This window comes from Podarcis tiliguerta (genome assembly GCF_965153285.1).
Source record: "Podarcis tiliguerta genome assembly, chromosome: Z".
Taxonomy (NCBI): domain Eukaryota; kingdom Metazoa; phylum Chordata; class Lepidosauria; order Squamata; family Lacertidae; genus Podarcis; species Podarcis tiliguerta.
The window spans coordinates 14,248,198-14,269,336 of record NC_139553.1 but is presented as its reverse complement, the minus strand read 5'-3'; the positions used below and the strand labels follow the sequence as shown (position 1 = coordinate 14,269,336).

The 21,139-nt window shown below is 44.7% G+C and overlaps 2 protein-coding genes and 1 long non-coding RNA gene across 15 annotated transcripts in view; 2 read left to right on the top strand and 1 right to left on the bottom strand.

Annotated features, from left to right (window-relative positions):
* The first annotated feature begins 47 nt into the window (after positions 1 to 47).
* Positions 48 to 7,195, top strand: LOC310669677 (putative helicase senataxin). 5 transcript variants are annotated; one of them, XM_083424140.1, is made up of 4 exons: positions 48 to 301; positions 1,047 to 1,234; positions 4,573 to 4,660; positions 6,886 to 7,195. In XM_083424140.1, exons 1-4 carry the CDS (start codon positions 125 to 127, stop codon positions 6,886 to 6,888), a joined length of 456 nt encoding a protein of 151 aa, XP_083280266.1. In that variant the 5' UTR covers positions 48 to 124; the 3' UTR covers positions 6,889 to 7,195. The 5 variants fall into 5 exon arrangements, 4 of the variants coding, with proteins under 4 accessions (XP_083280266.1, XP_083280268.1, XP_083280269.1 ...); XM_083424142.1 differs by having other exon boundaries at positions 49 to 260; positions 6,989 to 7,195; XM_083424143.1 differs by having other exon boundaries at positions 55 to 136; positions 6,989 to 7,195.
* Positions 7,196 to 9,872: 2,677 nt separating this feature from the next.
* Positions 9,873 to 21,139, bottom strand: part of NTNG2 (netrin G2) — a 126,913-nt gene continuing 115,646 nt past the window's right edge. For all 9 annotated transcript variants that reach the window (XM_083423687.1, XM_083423689.1, XM_083423690.1 and 6 more), the window contains 2 exons: positions 20,216 to 20,350; positions 9,873 to 11,092 (listed from right to left, as the gene is read on the bottom strand). In XM_083423687.1, coding sequence (XP_083279813.1) covers positions 10,869 to 11,092; positions 20,216 to 20,350 — 359 coding nt within the window. In that variant the 3' untranslated portion in view covers positions 9,873 to 10,868. The remainder of the gene's footprint in view (positions 11,093 to 20,215; positions 20,351 to 21,139) is intronic.
* On the top strand, positions 11,101 to 14,769 carry LOC310669773. The gene is made up of 2 exons (XR_014507376.1): positions 11,101 to 12,985; positions 13,433 to 14,769. It is a non-coding gene; the product is annotated as an uncharacterized lncRNA (long non-coding RNA).

The following is a 21,139-nucleotide window of genomic DNA, read 5'->3' as shown; positions in this document are numbered from 1 at the left end:
GAGGGCAGGGAACCCGAAGTTTTAGTGGTTGTCAGGCCTGCGTTGTCCCCGTTGGGAGCTGCGTGCGCTGTGTGTCCTTCCTCCTGGTGATAACGTGGAGCGGGCATGTGCACTCCTCTGTGTTATGAGAACACGTGTATGTGGATGTCAGTTGTCCAGGTTATCATTTGAAAACTTAATGGAAGGATTCCAAATGTCAATAAAGTCATCTACGGCTCTTGTGCTGCTCAATGCTTGTAGTCGCTTGTCAATTTTTATCAGTAAGGCAATTGTCCATACAGTTGTTTCCAGCGAAAAACATGTAAATTTTCCATTCTCTTCCAATTCGGTGTCACCGATAGGCGTGTTGCCACAATAAGTGATCAGTTATCTGTTAAGCTGTTTTCCCCTGAAAGTGGTTAACAGTCCTAAACTTGGTGTGCACTGTACTTCTCCTGTGGTGTGTCTCATTTATATGAATACCTTTTGCCAAAAAGGCTGTACGTATTCTCTTTTCCACCCTACGTGGAAAATTGTTCCAATTGTATTACAACCTTGCCAATCCCAAGGTGAGAGTGATTTATTAATACAGGTGCATTTCAGTGGGGTCAGATGACATATATGTAATAGCTTAAATGTATTCTCTCATATATGAGTTGAGAGTGATTCACCTTTTTTTCCCCTTTTTTGCCTGCAGGTTATTCCAATCCATCTTTTCAATTTCAATGCCTAAATCAGATTCCCACAACTTTTACAGGATCATATTGCCCAATGTTAATTTGTTGAGTATTTTGAAGGGTATAGGTTTGTCTGTTTTATTGGGTTCAGAATTAATTTTCAAATGGTGTCAAGTATCTGGTGGCATGTGTTGAGAGGTTAAGTCTGACCATTGCATTCTATACCCTTACTTTTGTGGCTACTTTGAGTAGTTTTTGTTAACTGTACCCTGAGCAGGGAGCAATTTCACATGGCAACCTCTTTAGTTCTTTAGTTGCTGTCTGCACCTGACCCACCCACTGAAAGTCTCATTCCTCCTCCTCTCTCTTGCTTCTTTCCCACATTGGCAGAAAGCTGAGGATTACGGCTACGGGCAGTCTCTGATGGAGCGGCTGTGCAGACAGCTGGATGCTCAGCTCCAGAATAAAGTCATTGACAGGCTTCCAGTCCTGCGCTTGACCACTCAGTACAGGATGCACCCCGATATCTGCCTCTTCCCTTCTAACTACGTCTACAACCGTGCCTTGAAAACTGACATGTGCGTAGTCATCTTTTTGTTATTATCTCACCTCAAGACAACAGACATTGAAGGAGAGGAAGTAGACGAATGAATGTGGATGAATGAACCTGAATGTGGACAAAGGTTCTACTTTATCCTGGATTTTTCAGAACCCCCAAGTCCAGTGGTGGATCGGCTATGCTCTCCAGATGTTGCTAGAGTCCAGCAGCCCCAGCCAGAAGGGCCAGTGGTCAAAGATAGGGGGACTTGTAGTCTGGCAACACCTGGACATCATATCTGGGGTGTGTGCATGTGTGTGTTTTGGGGGGGGGGGAATACACTTGCTCAGGCACTATAGGTGAGTACTCAGGTGAGTGAGAATTCTGCACATGATCATAGGCATCCATCCTGACTCCTTCTGGCAACCTGATTTGATACTTAAAAACAAACAAAAAACCCCTTCCTTTCTAACCATTTCTGAAATGTTACTGTTGAATTATGTGCTCTTTGATGCTTGTCTGGATTTGTATAGTGGCAAGTAGCTATATTTATGCCAAGCTGCTGCTGCTGCGCTCCTTTTTTTTAATAGTGAAATTCTTGGATCAGAGCTGGGAAACCTGCTGTGTCCCTCTCGATGCTGCTGGACTCCCAACAGCCCCAGTCAGGGTGACCTATTGGGGGTGGGGGATACTGTCCAGCACCACCTGGAGGGCCAGGGCTTCCCCATCCCTGTGGTGTACAAAAGTGCAGTAGTCTGTCCATAATCTCCCTGCTGGATGAAGCCAAGGGTCCAGTTTATTTATTCATTGTGTTTATATCCCACCTTTTCCTCTGAGGAGCTCAAGGTGCCGTACATGGTTGTCCCTCTCCTCATTTAATTCCCACAACCGCCCTGTGAGGTAGGCTGGGCTGAGAGGCAGTGACTGGCCCACGGCCGCCCACTTTCATGGCTGAGCAGGGATTTGAAGCCTGGTCTCCCAGCTCCTAGTCCAACACTCCAGCCACTACACCTCACTGCCTCCAGATGCTTCTAGGAAACCCACAAGCTGGGCACCTTCTCTTCAGAGGTGGACACTCCTTGCAGCCGCAGACAAGCCTCTCCTCTGCTCACCATCTCCCCTGCTCTCTGGAACACCTGACCAGTGACCTTCACTCCTTCATCTCTACCCCCCTCAGTGGCCGGGAGGCCTCCTGTTCCTTTGAACAACTCCCCTGATACTTCCTTGCTGACCCTTTGTGTCTGGAACTCCCTCTCCAAGAACCCTTGCAGTGCGCCATGACCCTCCCTATCTTCCTTCAAAAGTGATGTCTCTGGTGAGGCCTTTCATTTGAGGCCTTCCCTGCTGCTGAAGAACACTTGGGCAGCCATCCCTTGCTGGACTTGCCTGCACTTATTTCATAAAATAAAAACTTCCCTCCCTCTGTTTCCCTGTTGTTAAAATGTACAGTGTAGGCTCCCTGGGACAGGGATCTCTCTACTTAGATGATAGTAAAGCTAGGGCTGCCATACATCTGGATTTTACCAGACGTTATCAGGATTTCAAAGGCAGAATTGACATCTGGGGGGATTTCTGGAAGGTGGTCTTTTGTCCCGGGTCTTTTTGAAATACGGCAACCCTAGAAAGCGTATGTAAACAAAAATATTTTCCCCTCCCCAAAAAACTCATTTCTTTATGCAGCAGCTGTGTGTGAAATATAGGATATGTTCTCATTTTAGAAGTGGAACAAGTGATGAGCCGCAGCCCATTCAGTGACTCTGGTAATCTTCCCTCCGCCCCTCCCTCTTTTTCCACACACACAGACAATAAGTGCAGAGTTTTCTTCTAATGTCATAAGAGTGTGGCTTGTTTCCTTCTTAGTTTCACCTCTGCTTTTGGGAGGCAGTACTAGTAAAAAGAAATGTGCTGAATGGCTCTGTACATTCCTTCCTTTTTCAGTGTTGCAGAAGTCGACACTGTGGATGGGTTCCAGGGCCGTGAGAAGGACTGCATCATTGTCAGCTGTGTCAGAGCGCAAAGCACGCAAGGGTCAATAGGGTGAGGCTTTGCTGTTGTCTTGCGATGTGTCAACTGGGGTGCCTCTGCTGGCAATTCTAGGGCGGTCAAGTGTGTGGGCCATTGTCCACAAGTCACAGTTGTCTGTTAGAGCCCCCATTGGTCTCTGGCCGCATTCTTGCAGCCACCTGCGATGCCCATAAGGGAATTCAGGAGAGGAGAGGTTTGTGGTCCCACAATATTCTTTACGGGGGATGAGGGCAGGCCTAGGCCATGTGAGCTTTGTCACTGTAGCTCTCTTACTGCAATGAACTTCCCATTCCTGACGCTGGCAAAATGGCTTCTCTGAGGGAGCTTCCACTGTGTCTCACTGGGGGAGAGGAGAAATGGAGCCCCAAACCCCTGTCCTCCCTGGCAGGCAAGGGGTTTGGTGCTCTCAGATGTGACCCGGACGGCTGATGGGGTGAAATCAGGCAAACAGGGCTGCACTTCTTTTGGTTTTCCTTTACAGGTTTGGGTTTTTCCTGTTTTTTTGAGAAGGAGAAAAAGGTCACAGCTGCGCTAATGGTGCCTTTCTGTTTTGCAAGTCACCTTTGGAATGAATAAAATATTCAGGCACAGTTTTGAAATATTAACGAGAGTTTTCACATGAATCACAACAAATAATATTAATCCGCCAATGGTTTGTGCTGCAGGGGTGTGTGTGTGTGGCTAAGGTCTAAAGCTGGTTCCCACCACCAGCCCACTTCCTTTCCACCTGGGGGGTGGAAGGGCACTCTGTGCTTGGAAGCCACATGGGGGGGGGCGGGGTGTAGCTGAAATTGGAAAAGCAGATCATGGACTGACTTCTAAGATTTATGCCCCAAGCTTCTCACTTTGCTCTCAAATGATGTCCAATAAAGGAGGCACCCAAGGAACAATTAAATTAAATGATAATTAAAGCTATCGATAAACAACCATTTTGCGTTTTTAAATTATAATCTTAAAAGGTATTTCATAAAGAACCTATGGGGGAGGCAGAGAGAAACTAAAATATTGCAAAGCAAGGGAAAAAACCATGTATAACTGAACATCACTAATAAATATTCACCACTAACGAAATTGATCAAAATCGGGGGCCTCCAATAAAAAATGTAAAGCAGAAACATGGCAGCAGGGGGTTGTCTCTACTCAGAGAAGGCCCACTGAAATTATACATAGACATGGAAACCTTGGTAGGAATGCCTGCAACCTTTTAGTAGTGCACTTACAAATGCATTTCTAATGCCCTTGAAACTTCAACAGGGATTTAGTGAACCCCACTGTGGTCAGCTAGGAGGACGGGGGGGGGGGCACTGCCCATCCTGAGCCAGCTTCACCTGTGGCTTGTTTTGCCCCCTCCAGGTTCCTGAAGAGTCTGCAGCGTCTGAATGTCACCCTCACCCGAGCCAAGTACAGCCTCTTCATCCTGGGACACCTGAAGACGCTTATGGTACGTGGAAGGGCATAAAGCCTCTCTCTGGAGGGCCAGTGGTGGTGCCCTGGCAGTGTGGGGGGCTTGGCCCAAGGGTCCCTGGGTTTAGACACCCCCCAACTCTCCCATCGCCTCCCAAAGCCATAAAACAAGCCTACTTCATAGGGTTGTTTGGAGGAGCAGGCTGCCAACAGGCCCAGTACGCTGTGTCTATAGGTGGTGCCCTCCGCCTCCCCTTGAAAAGGGGGCACAGATTTGCTGCTCTGGCTGTGGCAGGTGAGGATTGCAGTTCAAAACTTCGGGAGGGATCCAGGCTGGCCAGAGGTGTTGTAGACAATTCAATCTTTTGAATCTGCGGGGTTGGGGAAAATGTTGGGCCACATTGATTCATTCATTTATTAAATTTAGGTCCAGCCCTCAAGAGCCCAGGGCAATAAACATATCAGACACTAAACAATGGTTTAAAGAGCCTTCTAAGAAGAGCTACAGCTCTAAACCTCTTTGGAAAAGGCATTCTCTCATCCCGTATCCAGTGTCCTTCAGCCACCGAAGGCACCTGTGTAAACAAACAGGTTTTCAAACTCCCTGAAAGGCAACAATGAGGGAGACAGGCGCAGCTCCCCAGGGAGGGGGCCACCACAAAGAGGGAGCTACCACTGAGAAGGTCCTGTTGGGGGGAGGGGTCAGTGCCATCTCAATTTTGTCCCTGCTTGTGGGCGCCCAGAGGAACCTGAAACTCGGGTTTCATAGATTGTAAAACTTACGTTACTCTAGCTCTTTCCCCAGTTGATCTTAGACTGGCAGTATGGTATTCCAGCGCTAAGGAAGCTGTGGGCTGCTGGACTACAACTCCCATCACTCCTGACCATTGAACACTGTGGTTTTTCATGCAAGGCCAAGCATGGCATTTCTGGGAGGTGTTTGTGAGATGCTCTAAGGGCCGGGGATCCTGCAGCCCTGCAGATGTGCGATGCCCAGCAGCCCCACCGGCCTGGCCATTGATGAGGGGTGGTGAGAGATGGAGTTCAGCAACTTCTGTGGGCCATTAAAGTTCCCCACTCCTTCCTCTGTGCTAATATGCCAGCTGTGTGCAGGGGAGCCTTGATTTCAAGCAGAGAAAGGGATGCCGTCCTCTGCCATGCTGGTTGCCTCTGTCCCATCAGATTCCTGTCCTGCCTGTTTTCTCCCAGGGAGGTGCTTGGGCTGGGAGAGAGCCCAGTCGGGGGATAAAGCAGCTGGCATGGGGGACTCCCCTCGTTCCATCCTGGCACTTTCCTGCGTGAGGTCACAGTTACTCCCCTATTGGGCGCAAAGTCTTCATGTGGTCCTTTTTCCCAGCCTTGCACCATAACGACTTTGCCACTAGAGGGCCTCCAATCCAGGTTTGTCCATTGGAAAGCCTGGCAATGATGGTTTGCTCCTGTAAAGTTCAGAGTTGTGAATGGATTCCTGTTAAACACTCGTTTCCCTGCTGCTGCTTGTTTTGTAACTGCAGTGAGGAGGGAAGGATCCTTATAGCCCGAGGCACGGGCATACTGGAGGGGTCCTCTGTTGTGTGTTCACAAACCACTGTTTACCAGTGGGTGCGATCTAGAGGAAGTTTGACCTCATTTCTCCTGACACCCATTATTAGTAGTCTCTAGTGTTTTAGATTAGGGATGCGGGTGGCGCTGTGGGTTAAACCACAGAGCCTAGGATTTGCCGATCTGAAGGTTGGCGGTTCGTATCCCCGCAACCGGGTGAGCTCCCGTTGCTCTGTCCCAGCTCCTGCTAACCTAGCAATTCGAAAGCATGTCCAAGTAGATAAATAGGTACCACTCCGGCGGGAAGGTAAACAGCATTTCCGTGCGCTGCTCTGGTTCGCCAGAAGCGGCTTAGTCATGCTGGCCACATGACCCGGAAGCTGTACGCCAGCTCCCTCGGCCAATAAAGCGAGATGAGCGCCACAACCCCAGAGTCGGTTATGACTGGACCTAATGGTCAGGGGTCCCTTTACCTTTAGTGTTTTAGATTAATTCAGCCAGCCTTAGAGGAAGGGTGAAGAACACTTTTCAGGCTAAGGCCCCCATTTCCCCCAGCTGAAAGCTGTTTGAGAGGTGCACTCCAAAAGCAAGGGAAGCCCAAGACCCACTCAGTCAGAGTTCTGCTTTCCTGCAGCGCAGCAGAGAATAAATAAATTGCCACCAACCCTTGCTAGTCTCCTGTCCTAATAATTCATTGGTTGTTGTTTAATCCCTTTGTAGTAAAATTAAAATTGGAATGCATTGATTCAGGATGCTCAGAAAAGAGGTTCCTTTATCAAGACCTCAAATGCCATGTCAACAGTATTCCTTGCTTTGCATGTAGTGCTAAGAAGATCCTGAAGTCTCTGCCAGTACAGCAGAGACTGGAGAAAGCCATGTGAGGACCGGTGAGTGTGGAGGCTGAGTCACATGAAGCTCCTGGGCAACATTCTCTCAAGTGATGGAGGACAACACAGTAATAAAAGCACGGTAACATTTTTTTTTGGGGGGGATAGAACCCCCAAGCCACAAAATAAATGTTTTCACAGTATGTTTTGCTCTTTCTGAATGTTTTTCTTATAACAGTGTGTTTGCTGGCAGGGTGGTGTTGAGCTCTTAGGTGATTCTTAATAGACAGCAGTTTGCTTCAGCAGCTGTTTCCCTCATACACTCTTGTGTCCACCTTGTGTAGCAGCCTCTGTGGCCTTATGGCTGATGGCCGTCATTGGCTCCTGCACAGCATTCTTGCATTCGAGGCCACTTCCAAGTAATCTTGCCCCTTTCCTCTTTAACAATGCACGCAATTCAGAGTGGGCTCTCAATCCTGGGCTGAGATTTTTATTCATCTGTAGGGTAGTTGAATATGATTTAAATTCCATTTAAATTCCACCAGCCAATACTTTTAAAAGGGCTGGACGATTTAGAGCTACAGTTCTTGAAATTTGCTCGCAGACCATAATCTTGATTATTTATTTTTAAAGGGTCCCCATTTTCTCCTTTGCCTGTGCGCTTTGAGTTTCTCTCAACTTTCCACCATCTCATTAAAATGTATTTTGGTCCAAGGTAAGCTGCCTATACTTTATTTACACATATATGTAGATATGCCTGGTTTCTCTTAGCTCTGAATACTCAATTCTTAACTTGCAACTAAATATGGGGACTGATTCTATTGAAAAAGATCATCTGGTTGTATCCATGTAAGTTATACTTGGGTAAACCTATTGAAAATAATGGCTCTAATAATGGTCATTGTTTTCAATGAGTCTACTCTGAGTAGGGCTAGGATTGGAGACATCTCACTATGTCTGTGATGTGGTGAAGGCTTCTCTTGTGGTATTTTGATCTGTGATGACCTATCCACACACATGACTTCTGGATGATATGGAAGTCCAAGAGATGGGTGTTATTGTGTAAACCAGCCCTCAGCTATCTTGTTCCATGGTAGTTGAATGGCTTTCACAAGGACTCCTCTTGGAATAAGTTGTCTGGGGAATTTGACTTAAAACTCATCTCAAGCTAGGAAGGGGAATGGGGGGAGAGGGAAAAATGAATCCTGAAATTTTATACAAAAAGAGTTGGGCAGCTTTCTCCCAGAGTCTGAGGAATTGCTTGGTGTGTGAGTGTGTCCCCCCATTCCTGCAACTATTGCAAAGATATTTTGAGAATGGTCCTTGCAGATCTTGAAGCAGATGTTCTGCAGAACCTTCCTCCTCCCATACCCCAGATGTGAAGTTTCTTTGTTACTGCTAACGCAAACGTTGGTGTGCGAGAAAGAAAGTGTGTGATACGAACCTTCAGTTTGCTAAGTTCAGGTGTACCTTCCAGCTGCCCATGGCATGAATTGTCCTTTCCTGTGAGCTGTGGCTCTTGTGCTCTGAAGGCCTTGGGCAAGGCGTCGCCAAAGTGCATTTTCATCCTAATGTTTAAAACGTGATTTGACAAAGCCTCAGCAGCTGCTTGGAAAGGCACCTTTTTCTTACTTGCCTTTTAAGGCTGCTTTCAGGGGGTTGTGGCCTCAAACCACAGTTCCTAGCCCTGTCTGAACCAGAGGTTATTGCGCATAGGTCTAGCATAGCATTGACCCACTTTGCACCTAAGGCTAAGCTTAACCATGGACTCCTAGAGAGGAGATTGCAGCCACTTTGCTTGTCATGTGCTGCTGCTGCTGCAAGCTAAGCCATGGTCCCCCCCCCTCCAGACAAGCCATGAGGTCTAACAAAGCTTTGTCCTTGAGGTTCACAGGCATAGTCCCTCCTAGTATGTCCCACAGAGGAACTCCAAACAAAAACATCTTGGAGGTCCCAGGCCACAGAGAGGTTAGGCTGGCCTCAACCAGAGCCAGGGCTTTTTTGGCTGTGGCTCCGATCTGGTGGAACACTCTGTCACAAGAGACTAGGGCCCTGCGGGACTTGACATCTTTCCGCAGGGCCTGCAAGACAGAGCTGTTCCACCAGGCCTTTGGCCAGGGCACAGCCTGACTCCCTCCTTTGGCAATCTTCACAGAACTCTAGCCAAATGGTTGCCATCAATTTGATTTGAATTAATTTTATATTGAAATGATTTTAGAGTGTTGTATTATTTTATTGTTGTTAGCCGCCCTGAGCCCGGCTTCGGCTGGGGAGGGTGGGATATAAATAAAAAAATATTATTATTTATTATTATTATTAGTATAGCCCACCCCCCCAAAAAAAAACTTCCAAAAATTTTAAGGGGTCAAGTCTCCTGACATGAACTGAGACGCAATGCTGAATCAGTTGGAAAGGGAGAATTAAATCCAGAATGGTGGGTTAACTGGTGTGCTTGATCCCATACATAGAATGTAGCCAATATGGTGCCGGACTATAATGGGTATAGCCTACAGCACTGGAGGCCACTCTAAGCAAGAACACTCTTCCCAGTGTTTTGTTGCTCATCTTCCCCTCCCCTACCATAGGAACACATGTAGGACCAGATTTGCTCTTGATGCTGTGTGTATTAGCAGTCCTTGGGCTACCAGCATAAAAATAATGAGGGGGAAATTGCAGAAATGCATTCTGCTATATGAGTCTTGAAAAGAAACCTGTGTGTTCATTCCCAACAGCCCGCCAGCAGTTGTGCGTAAGTCTTTGGTGTCATGAAAATGCAACGAGACTTTTATCTGCTTCTGCTTCTTTGCTTTTTTTTTGGTAAGGTTCTTATCAGTAAATTAAGAGAGTGTGTGGGAAGGTGGGAAAAAACTGAGACCGGGCAGCAGTTATTAGGTTGCTTTACTGTAGTAGGATTATTACACCATAACACTTATGGTAAGATGTGTCTCTAGAGGCTGTGGTGGTTCATCTTTTTCTTTTTCTTCTTCTTCTCTCTCTCTTTAGAACATTTATAATCCAAACAAAAATAATTCTCTACCAAAATAAAAAGTATTTGAGAACCGTAAACTATACGGTGAAGCTTGGATAACACACATTACACTTTTTGTCGCGATACAGAGGCCTTGTTCAGTTCTGGTCTTGAGTGCGAGAAAAGGGGGGAGGGGGGAATCGAAGACTCACAACCAACGGAATAAAAACTGAATATAAAGTACAAAAACTTAATAAATTCAGCAACTTGATTTGTAGGCAACAATATAATTCTAGGCCTGGGCTGGAGCAGGCTGGTGATGCAAGGTGGGTATAATCTTGCAGGTTCCCTGCCCCGCAGCCTGGACTTTCTATAGCTGCCAGTCTCTTGTTAGGAGGGCTACTTCCAAAACAATTAAGAGTTAAGGAGGAAAGGAAAAGGGACAGAGGAGAAATAGCCAAGCAACTAAGCGCCAGAGGTTTGTGGCATGGTTTCGTTTTCGTTTGGCAGATTCCTCCTGTGCAAAGTGGAACGCAAGGGGTCGCAAGGTCACCCTTGAACAGAAAGAGGAAGCGAAGCAAGTCTTTTGCCAGCGCCACTGCCACCACCCCAAAGTCGTGGCACCTTGTTTCTTCCCAATGATAAGAGTCAGTTCTGCCTCTGAAAAGTTGCAGCTGCCTCCAGCCGGGGTCCTCAGCTACTTGGGCAGAAGGGGGAGAGAGTACAGTCCCTTGAATACCTTCTGCTTCTCTCCCCACTTCCCTGTTGGATTGGAGGAAAGAGAGGCTGGTGGTGGGGAGAGAGAGAGAGAGAGACAACCCCCTGCTCCCTTAACTTGTGAGACCCTCCCTCCTTCCCCTCTTGTCCTTCCATGAGGCATCCCCCCCCTCCCCCTGGTTTCCTGGGCTTCAAAGGTCCAAAAAGTGTTGCAGCTGCAGGCCCAGCATGCTGATGAGGAAGGCCGAGAGGTTGAGGTACGTGCTTGAGGCAGAGTCACATTCCTTGTTTTCTCCCTCACATTTGGATTGCTCACAGAGGACACCCCTGAAGTTGGGTGGGCAGAGACAGCGCTGGTTGTCATAACAAGTACCCCCATTCTGGCAAATCAACAGCTCCTCGTCGCACACATTAGCTGTGGAAAGAGAGGCAGGGAGAGCGGCTGAACTCTGTTTGTGTGGGGGAACCCCCTTGGCTCCTCCCCACTTTCTTGAAGCCCTACACAAACCACAACTCTGGACGAAGTTGGTTATCTTGGTCAGGGATGGTTAACTTGTTATGCAACTCTTCATGCCTGCTAGCTCCTTCCTGGGACTGGGGCAGGGGTCTCACTGACATGATCATCACCACCACTGTTAATAGATTCATATTCCCCCTCTCCTCCAAGGTTCTTAAGGTGCTGTGCATGGTTCTTCTCCTGCTGTATTCTATCCTCATCACAACACTGGGAGACAGGTTAGGCAGAGAGACAGTGACTAGCTCAGGGTCATTCTGAGCTTCACAGTTGAGTAGGGATTTGTGCCCTGGCCTCCAAAGTCCTAGTCTGACACTCTCACCCATCATTCCTGGTCTAGTGCCTTTTCCAGTCTGATTTGGAGGCAAGAGAATGGTGGCGCCAGGGCAAAACTTTGGGGGCGAAAGGCCAGGTTCTCACCAAGCAGAAGGAACAGGAAGGTCCCCAGCAATTTAAAGTGAAATGCAGGACCCCCTGGAAGGCTCTCCCTGTTCCCTGACTATACTGCTGGGGCTCGTGAGTTTTCTTCTGCCTGTTCCATATGCAAAGCACGCGCTCTATCTCTGAGCTAGGCTTCACCCTCATAGCTGTAATTGGACTCCAACTTTCATCACCCTCAGCACTGGTTGTGCTAGCAGGGGCAGATAGGAGTTGGAAGTCAAGCAATATTAGCAGGGCTACAGGTTTGCCACCCTTGCTGTAGCTCCTGTCCGTCTTGCCTGTTTGTCTGTTAACTGGACCATCTCTCCCACTGTGGCAGCAGCTCCCCAATGTCTCACATCCTTCCTACATCTGCTACCCAGAATTGTTAATTGGAGCTGCTAGGAATTGATGCTGGGAACTTCTGCACATCCACTTGGCATGTGGAAGATCCCAGCATCTCCAGGTAGGGCTAGAAGAGAAACTCTGCCTGAAACGCCGGGGAGCTGCTGCCAGGCAATGTAGAGGATACTGGGCTATTTGGAACAGTGGCTTGACACAGTATAAGGCAGCTTCTTATCATTCTACTCCTTAAGGGCCAGAGCTCAGTGCACCTATGTTGCATGCGGATGGGTCAAGTTACAATCCCTGACATGTCCAGGGAATGGGGTGGAAACCTAGAGACTTACTGTCAGTCCGTGTAGACCAGAGGTTTTCAACCTGTGTGCCTCAGCGCTCTTGAGTGACTTGATGTTTGGTCAGGGTTGCCGCAGGAGGGCCCTCCTCCTCTTTCTCTCTCTCTCCCTTTCACATCAGCCGTCCTTCCTGCATATCTGCCATCTCTCTCTCTCAATCTATCTATCTCTCTGTCTCTCTCCCCAGCCCGGCCTGACTCCTGCTCCTGCTCCAGCCAGGAGGAATCCAGTTATGGAGCAGCCTTTGCAAAGTGGGAAGTTTGCCTTATTTACTGCTCTGGTGCTTGCCTTCTACTTACAAGTAAATACCAACAGTACATGCAGGCACTTAGATGGCTAAAGTCGTGTGTGTGTGTGTGTGTGTGTGTGTGTGTGTGTGTTGGGGTGGACGAGAGAAGGGTGCCATTTGTGGAAAGGGTTCTTTATTCCCTGCTCTGGAAAAATAGTAGTTTTCATCCCTGCTACTTGCAAGTAAGTCCCAACAGTGTGTGTGTGTGTGTTAGCACAATGATATCTGCCTGTTTTACAGGGAGCTCAAGGTAGTGTACATTGTTCTTTCCCCCCACCTCCCCCTTCTGCAAGGTAGGCCAGGCTGAAAAGCAGTGACCCAAGGCCACACCCAGTGAGATTCATAGGGGAGGGGAGGATTTGAAACCCTGAAGTTGCCCCAGCCCCTCTGGTAGGTTTGATCATTATGCCTTTCCTTCAGTTTTTGTAGCTCTTCAAAATGGGGCAACCAGAGCTCTTTGCTTGATTGCAAAGCCACATATTTAGACAGAGATGGAGGCATCTGTAACACATTTAATTTACTCCAGAGCCTTTACTTGGGTAATATTAGCAGCAACCCAAAAGCCACAAAGTTTGGTCCTCTCCAGGGTCGTCTCAGGACAGAAATAAAAGTCTCCCCAACCCGGCTCCAATTCATTTGCAGCCATTACTTGCATGCTGCCCAACAAAAGATCTTGCAATAAATGGGGGAAAAAAAGATTAAAAATAAGATATAAAACTGTGAGATCAAAGCAGGTGTCAACACTGATGGCATTCTCCTATGACTGCCAGTAATTATGGCCAACTGATGTCTGTTTTCGCCTGATGTTGCCTGCTATTTTATTCTTTCTGCTTCCAGATTTTCTTACACCTAGGACCCATGCTTAAATTTGCAATGCAGCAATATGGAAAGAAGAGAAACCATAATGGACTTCCAGGGTAGCTAGCAGGCGAGCAAGCCAACTCTTCCGGGGGGGGGGGACCCTGAGAGATTTTAAAATGGCAGTGACCGCACCACATCCTTGTTCCCTCCAGGAGTTACGGGGGGGGGGGGTGTAGTGTGCCCACAGCATGCAAAGGGGCTCTCCCCATTGTGAGCGATGCTGGAGGACGCTGTCTGAGATGGGTACAAGGGGCCATTCAGCTACTCCATTGATGATTCCTCAGGAATAGCCACGCCAGGCGGTTCATGAAGTTGCTCTTTTCTCTTCTATCCTAATTAATTTGGACTGTAAAACTACAAAGATGAGCTGAAGGCACCAGCCCATTGAAAATGGTGAACAACAAGCTGCAAAACAAATCTGTGTGCTGGGTCTAAAGAACGTTAAGTAAAGTAACATCTTGTTGCGGTGAGTAACGGGGTGGCAAATGATGCAGGGAAATTTTCTCTACGAACATTCGGTAAGACCTTCTTTACCCCAGTTCCTCACAATTATACCGAAAGGAGCTTGATTATTAAAATGGAATGTGTGCTGATTTAAGATGAATTACAGTAACACTGGGTTGCTGAAGAAAGGAGTGGTTAGAAGGACATAAACTAATAATTATATAAAGAACTGTTTCTACTATGATTATTTTCAATTAATAATTGTAGTGAAAGGACTCTGTTGGTCACAATACAATTACTTGAGTTTGGTGCAATGAGTCCACAGGGATCCTTTGTTGTGTTCCAAAGATTTGGGGATTGGGATCATGGGAAAAGAGCACTGTGGAATGTAAACAGACATATATTCTTAGAAAATATATGTAATACTACCGTCTTGTGGCGAAATAAGGTCATGCATGACAAGAGAAGATCGGTGTGGAAAGCAATAAATATTTTTTGAGGGTATACTACCATCTGGTGGTAAAACAGGGATATGATAGATTCAAGGTCGGAAATGGTGAAGGCCAGTGACAGAAAAGGCAATTCCAGTGAGATTTTGATGGGAGTTAATTTACCTCTAGAACAAAATACTTTAGCATTGACTGAGTTATCGAAGAACATTAAAGATTGTGCCAGTGACATTAAGAGACTTGGCTAAAAGGACAATATCGTTGGAGGGGTCAGTTAAAAAAACTTTCTGAAGAGAGCCAAGATACAAAAAGATGCAGAGGAGAAGTTCAAAGTCAGGGTGTCAGCTCTCCAGGCTGAGAAAGAAACCTTAGAGGACAAGATTGCAGTCTTGGAGAAGTATCAAGAAGAATCTCTTTTTTTTAAGATTTAGAGGTTTCCTGGAGCTTCGGGAAGAAGATTTTAAGGAAAGGAAAGGAATTTGTGTCTTTTTTTACAACTACCACCAGAGATGATGGAGAATTTGATAGACAGAGATTATAGAATTAAATAATCATATGTGAGAGCTAAGAAACTCCCACGGGACTGTTTGGTGCCATTTACTTCAAGAGCACTGAGATATAAAATTCTACAAACTTATTTTCAAAACCATCTAAAAATAGGTGTTCAGAGGATTAGAATTCTCGAGGAAATCCCATCAAGGATCCTAAACAAAAGAAAGGAACACAGATTTTTGGTTGAGGCATTGAAGAAAGAGAAGGTACCGTTTAGATAGGAATACCCAGAGGGACTGAGTTTTACTTACAAAGCTAAGAGATTAAGATGTGCAGTTACAGATTTGCAAAATCCGCAAGATTTCTGGAAGAAACAGTTGGAAGCAGAAGTAGAACAACTGGAGAAGTTGGAGGAAGAACAGCAAGATACAAAGGAACCGCACAATTCTGTGAGAAAAGGACTTTAAAATTTCAAAAATAATAGCTTATAAATTAGTATCATGGAATGTAAATGGACTCAACATTAAAAGACATGATTGCTCATGTATTGTTATAACAAAAAATGAATATAATTTGTCTCCAAGAGAACATATCAAAAGGACTCCTAGAAAAAAATAAATAAATAAAAAATAGGTCAAGAATCTATTACATTGAGATGAAAGATATAAAATTATTATTATTATTATTGTTGTTGTTGTTATACCCCGTCCATCTGGCTGGGTTTCCCCAGCCATTCTGGGCGGCTTCCAACAGGATATTAAACAGAATAAAACTTCAAGCATTAAAAACTTCCCTAAACAGGGCTTCCTTGTAACCACAGAAAGGAGGGGAGGAAGCTGAAGGAAATGTAGATTGTTTTTGTATACATCTGTATTTTTTTCGTTAAAATGTAAAATGAGAAAATTATATGTGTGTGTGTGTGAGAGAGAGAGAGAGAATTTATTGCATCGGATAAAGCAAAAAAGATAAGCGTTATATGTGAATATGTGAATCCAAAATTGGAACCAAAACAAGTTTTTAAAGATGAAGAAGGGAGAATAATAGGTGTGGAAATTACAATAGTGGGACGTAAAATCCTGTTGGTGGAAATGAGAAAAAAGAATTTTGTAAAAAGTATTTTGTAAAAATACGATGGAAATGTCATATGGTTTCAGGGGATATGGACAGAGCAACTACACCCAATGTGGTTTCAGAGGGTAAGTTACCAAAGGTATTTTTTGAGATGGCCCAAAATATGGATCTGCAATGTGTATGGAGATTTAAATTCCCATTGGTTAAAGACTTCACACATCATTCAGCCAGCAAATAGAGCCTCCAAAAAATGGACATGCTATGGGCATCAAAACCCATAGTATCTGGTTTTAAGAAAACTGAAATACAACCAAGACCATAATTTGATATTTGCTATTATCAAAGGCCAACGAAATACTGCTTTTAGAAGGGTGACAGCTTGAAAGGCTGAGATAAAACAAAACGGATTTACATGTATGACTGACTTCTTTGAGTTAAATTTTGGGAAAAGTACAGATTTAAATACAGTATGGGATGTTGGGAATGTGGTCGTCAGAGGCTTCTTTATACAACAAAGTGCTTATCAAAAAAGGTGCAAGATCAAAATACGTAAGGCATTTTCTTTTAGGAATTCTAGGTGCGGAGATTCCGAAGGACCAGAAGAAATTGTTCATGTATGCGACCACAGCTGCCCGAATTTTGTTAGCCCAGAGATGGAAAGAAGATACAGTTCAAACCAAAGAAGAGTGGCAGATAAAATCAATGAACTGTGCTGAATTGGTAAAACTTAAAAGAAGTGTGCTGCTCTGGTTTGCCAGAAGCTGCTTAGTCCTGCTGGCCACATGACCAGCTGTACGCCGGCTCCCTTGGCCAGTAAAGCGAGATGAGTGCCGCAACCCGAGTCGGCCACGACTGGACCTAATGGTCAGGGGTCCCTTTACCTTTACCTTTACAAGAAGAATCAGGAGCCAGGAAGAATAAAATTTTAACAAGAATGGGGCAAGTTTATAATGTATTTGAAAAACTATTGTAAACAATTACATTCATTAGTAGGTTTGCCAGTAAAAATTTGAATTATGGATGGACGAAGGGCTTACAATAATTGAAGTTAGTGAATAGATGCAGAATGAAAATTATAACGTAAGGATCCACAAAGGGGGGGGGGGAGGGAAGTCAAAGGGAATATGATGCTTGTATTTTGCTTTTTTGTGTTCTTGTTTGTAAAACTGAAAAGGCAATAAATAAATAAAAAAGATGTAAGGCATATTACAAGAAATAGCCAATTGTGAAAAGTGTTTAGTTGATAAACCTAGTGATAATAAACTGGTACAAATGATAAGACTGTTATAAACCCAGCTATCAGTGTTAGTAAACCAAGAGATGAAACAAAAGCAGAAATGTTTGAAGCAGACACATTTTGAATTTGCTAACAAGCCAGGAAGGCTGCTGGCCTGGCATTTGAAAAAAGAGAGGAAATTGAATGTGATAAACTGTCTATAGATGGAGGAATAACATATAATGAAAAACTAATAAAGATGGTTTTAAAATATCATTCAATGTTATATCAAGGTGGTAAAGAGGACCTAGATGCAATGGGAAGATATTTGAAAGAAAGGAAGTTACGAACCTTGACAAAAGAACAAAGGGATGCATTGAATCTAGCTATTTCAGCAATGGAAGTGAACCAAGCAATAAATGATCCAAAGACTATTAGTGCCACAGCCAGACATCCTAACTGCTTGTTATTATAAAGGTTTTGAGGCTGTTTAGCCCAACCTTTACAAATGGTTATGAACAATATTATGTTGCAAGGGAAAATGCCTGACTCCTGAAAACACGCTAATATTACGTTGATAGCAAAGTGAGATGATCCAACCCTGGTTAAGAACTATAGACCTACTTCCTTTCTCAATTGTCATTATAAATTGTTTGCAATAATATTAGCTAGAAGACTTAAATTAGTCTTAAAGGACTGGATTCATGAAGATCAAGCTGGGTTTCTCTCGACAAGACAAATAAAAGACAATGTTAGAATTGTATTAAATGCTATAGAATATTTTGGAAAGAGAAGAGATAAGCAATTAGCAATGATTTTCTAGATGCAGAGAAGGTGTTTGATAAAGTTTCGCAGAGTTTTATGGGGGAAATATTGGATATTATGGGCTAGGGGGAGAAAATATTGAGAGGAATAAAAGCAACAATATATACAGAACCATTTTCAAGTATAATAGTAAATGGAGTGCTAACAGAAAAGTGCACTATAACAAAGGGCACTAGACAAAGCTGCCCACTAACACTTCGAAAATATTGTGTTTGAAGGAAGAGAAGAACTGATCTCAAAAATGTATAAACTATTATTAGAATGGGAGACGAAAGATGAAATGGTGAAATTGGTAATGATAAAATGGGCTAAAGATTTAGGACATAATATAGAAATGAATGGGGAAAGTTGTGGAAAGTAGACATGAAATTCACCGCTTGCTATGCTTTAAAAGAGAATTATATCAAAATGATAGATGGTATTTAACACCTGATAAATTATCTAAAATGTATAAGAAGGTTTTGAATAACTGCTGGAAGTATAAACAAGCAGACGGTCCTTTTTTCATATGTGGTGGACGTAAAAAAGCTAGGGTATTTGGGGAAATATATGATGAGATAAAAAAGATTGTTTAAAGTGAGTATACCACAAACACCTGAATCTTTTCTGCTAGGGATTATAGGGACAGAAATTCAAAAAAGGATGGTTAAGTTGTTTATGTACAGCAGGTAGGATACTGTATGCCAGGCATGTGTGTTTCAGGGGTCTAATCCGGCCAGTTTATCTCCTGGGGTAAAATCCTAAAAACACCTCAACAACTTCAATCCTAAAAAAAGGGTAACAACTTTGGTCGGCCCTCACGGCCCTTCACTTCATCAAATCTGGCCCTCTTTGAAAAGAGTTTGGACACCACTGCCTATGCTCAGAAGTGGAAAGAGAAAGACGTTCCCACTAAAGAAGGATGAATAAGTAAAGTAATGGACTTTACTTGAATCAGCAAAGCTAACAGCTAAAATAAGATAATTTAATGATGACTGGGGTTTTTTGTTTTTTGTTTTTGCTTTTTTAAAGAATGGAAGTCCTTTTCAGATTATTTGAGGAATTATTAAAACGTGAAGAACCTGCAACCATGTTTCGAACTATGAGCAATGGGAAAAAATCAAGATTATTGTGTTATGATTATGATAAAAAAGAGTAAAGATAGGATGCAGCAAAGTGGGGGGGATTGAAAAAAAGGGAGAAGAGGGGTTGGGAAATAGAAAATATTTTTTTAAAATAATATGTATCAGAATTTTATGTGTAATATTTGGAAAACTTACTGAAAGTGGTGGAGGGTCTTTCTGTGTTTCTCTCTCCTTCCACCCCCAACATCTCCCCCTCTTCTTCTCTACCTCCCCCCCCCCCAGCAACCCTTCTTTTGTTTAACAGTCACCCAGCTTTGTAGGGAATGGAGAATGTTGCAGGAAAGGACCATGTCTGAATGTGTGTCTTGCGCTGTGTGTTTCTCACTTCCCTTCCCTGCAATAACAAAAGATTTCTGCTTCTGATCTGCATCTTGTTTTGCCCTCCGCACCCCCATGCAAACACTAATTTTGTGAAAGGTTTGCTCCCCTTATAGAGCAGTGGCATTGCTTGTGTTCCTGTCAGCACATGCACTTTCACTTACCTGAATGCCAAAAACTGCACCGGAACAGGGTGGGGTGGGTGCGGAACGGGGGAAATCCCCACTTACACACATCCTGTAATGGAACCCCAGGCGAGCCACATAAAGAATGTGGTTACTCAAGGGCACCTACTCAAAAAGGTTGAAAACCACTGGTTTAGACAATACTGAGCTAATGGACGAATGGTCTGACTCAGTAGAAGGCAGCTCCATATGTTCATCAGGAGCACCTAGAGCTCATCAGTAGAACCGATCACCAGAATGCCCCAGGTGCAATCTCCAGCATTTCTAGGGAGCGTTGAGAGAGGCACCTACATGAGAACCTGGGGACTTGCTGCCAGTCTGTGTAGACCAGGTAAAGGAAACCTTTGACACTCCAGATGTTGCTGAATTACAACTCCCACCATATCATCTGTGGACATTGGCCATGGTTGCTGGGGCTGATGGGAGTTGTGATTCATCCACATCTGGAGGGCTGAAAGTTCCTCACACCTAGTGCGGACAATAATGAGATAAAGGGGGCATTGGCTTAACTTGCTGTAAGGCAGCTTCCTTTGTTCCCAGCCATCCCCTGCTGTCATTGAGCTCTGTGCCCCCTTTTGCTCCTTGCCCCAGTGGGAGAGCTTTCCCCTGTGCTACAGGTGAACAGTGATGCTTACGAAAGCAGCCTTGTCTCCAGTAGTAGCCGGGCAGACAGTCATCACACTTCGGCCCAGTGACACCTTCTTTGCAGTCACAGTAGCCGGTCTCGTTGCAGCGGTTGGCCACTGAGCCTATACGGTTGCAGTTACAATCTGTCAAAGCCAAAACAGTGCAGAAAGAACAAAACAGGACAAAAAGAAAAGCTGTGTCAGCGTAGATCAGGGTTGTTCAGGCACCACATGAAATTCCTGTTTAATGTCTGGTTCCTTTTCCAAATAACGATTTTATTTTTCGCTCCATAAGTCGCACCTGACCATAAGAGGCACCTAGTTTTTAGAGGAGGAAAGGGGGAAAGCCCTGTTTTTTGGGGGGATCACTCACAGTTGTGCAGCATCTTTTGCAAAGGGGGAAAGCCTCAGTTTTTTGAGGATCAGCTCAAAGTTGTGCAGCTTCTTTTGCAAAGGGGAAAAGCCCCTTTTTTTTGAGGATCAGCTCAAAGTTGTTGAGCTTACTTTGCAAAGGGGAAAAAAATCCTGTTTTTATGGGGTTCAACTAACAGTTTTGCAGCTTCTTTAGGAAAGGAAAAGGAGCCATTTCTACCGTTTCCAGATGTTAACCTAATCAGCCAGTCACATGTCACTGGGGAAACAAACAGCCTCCATCTGCAGAACATTCAACAATGGAGGCCTGGGGAAGGGAGCGGGGCTGGAAAGGGAGCCAGCTATTGACCACATTCACTCCATAAGACACACAGACATTTCCCCTTACTTTTTAGGAGGAAAAAAGTGCGTCTTATGGAGTGAAAAATACGGTAATTATAATAATAATGTTGCCCCAAACACTCTGGGTGACTGGGTTGCCCCAAACACTCTGGGTGGTTTCCAACAGATATATGAAAATAATAAAACATCGAACATTAAAAACTTCACTGTAGAGGGCTG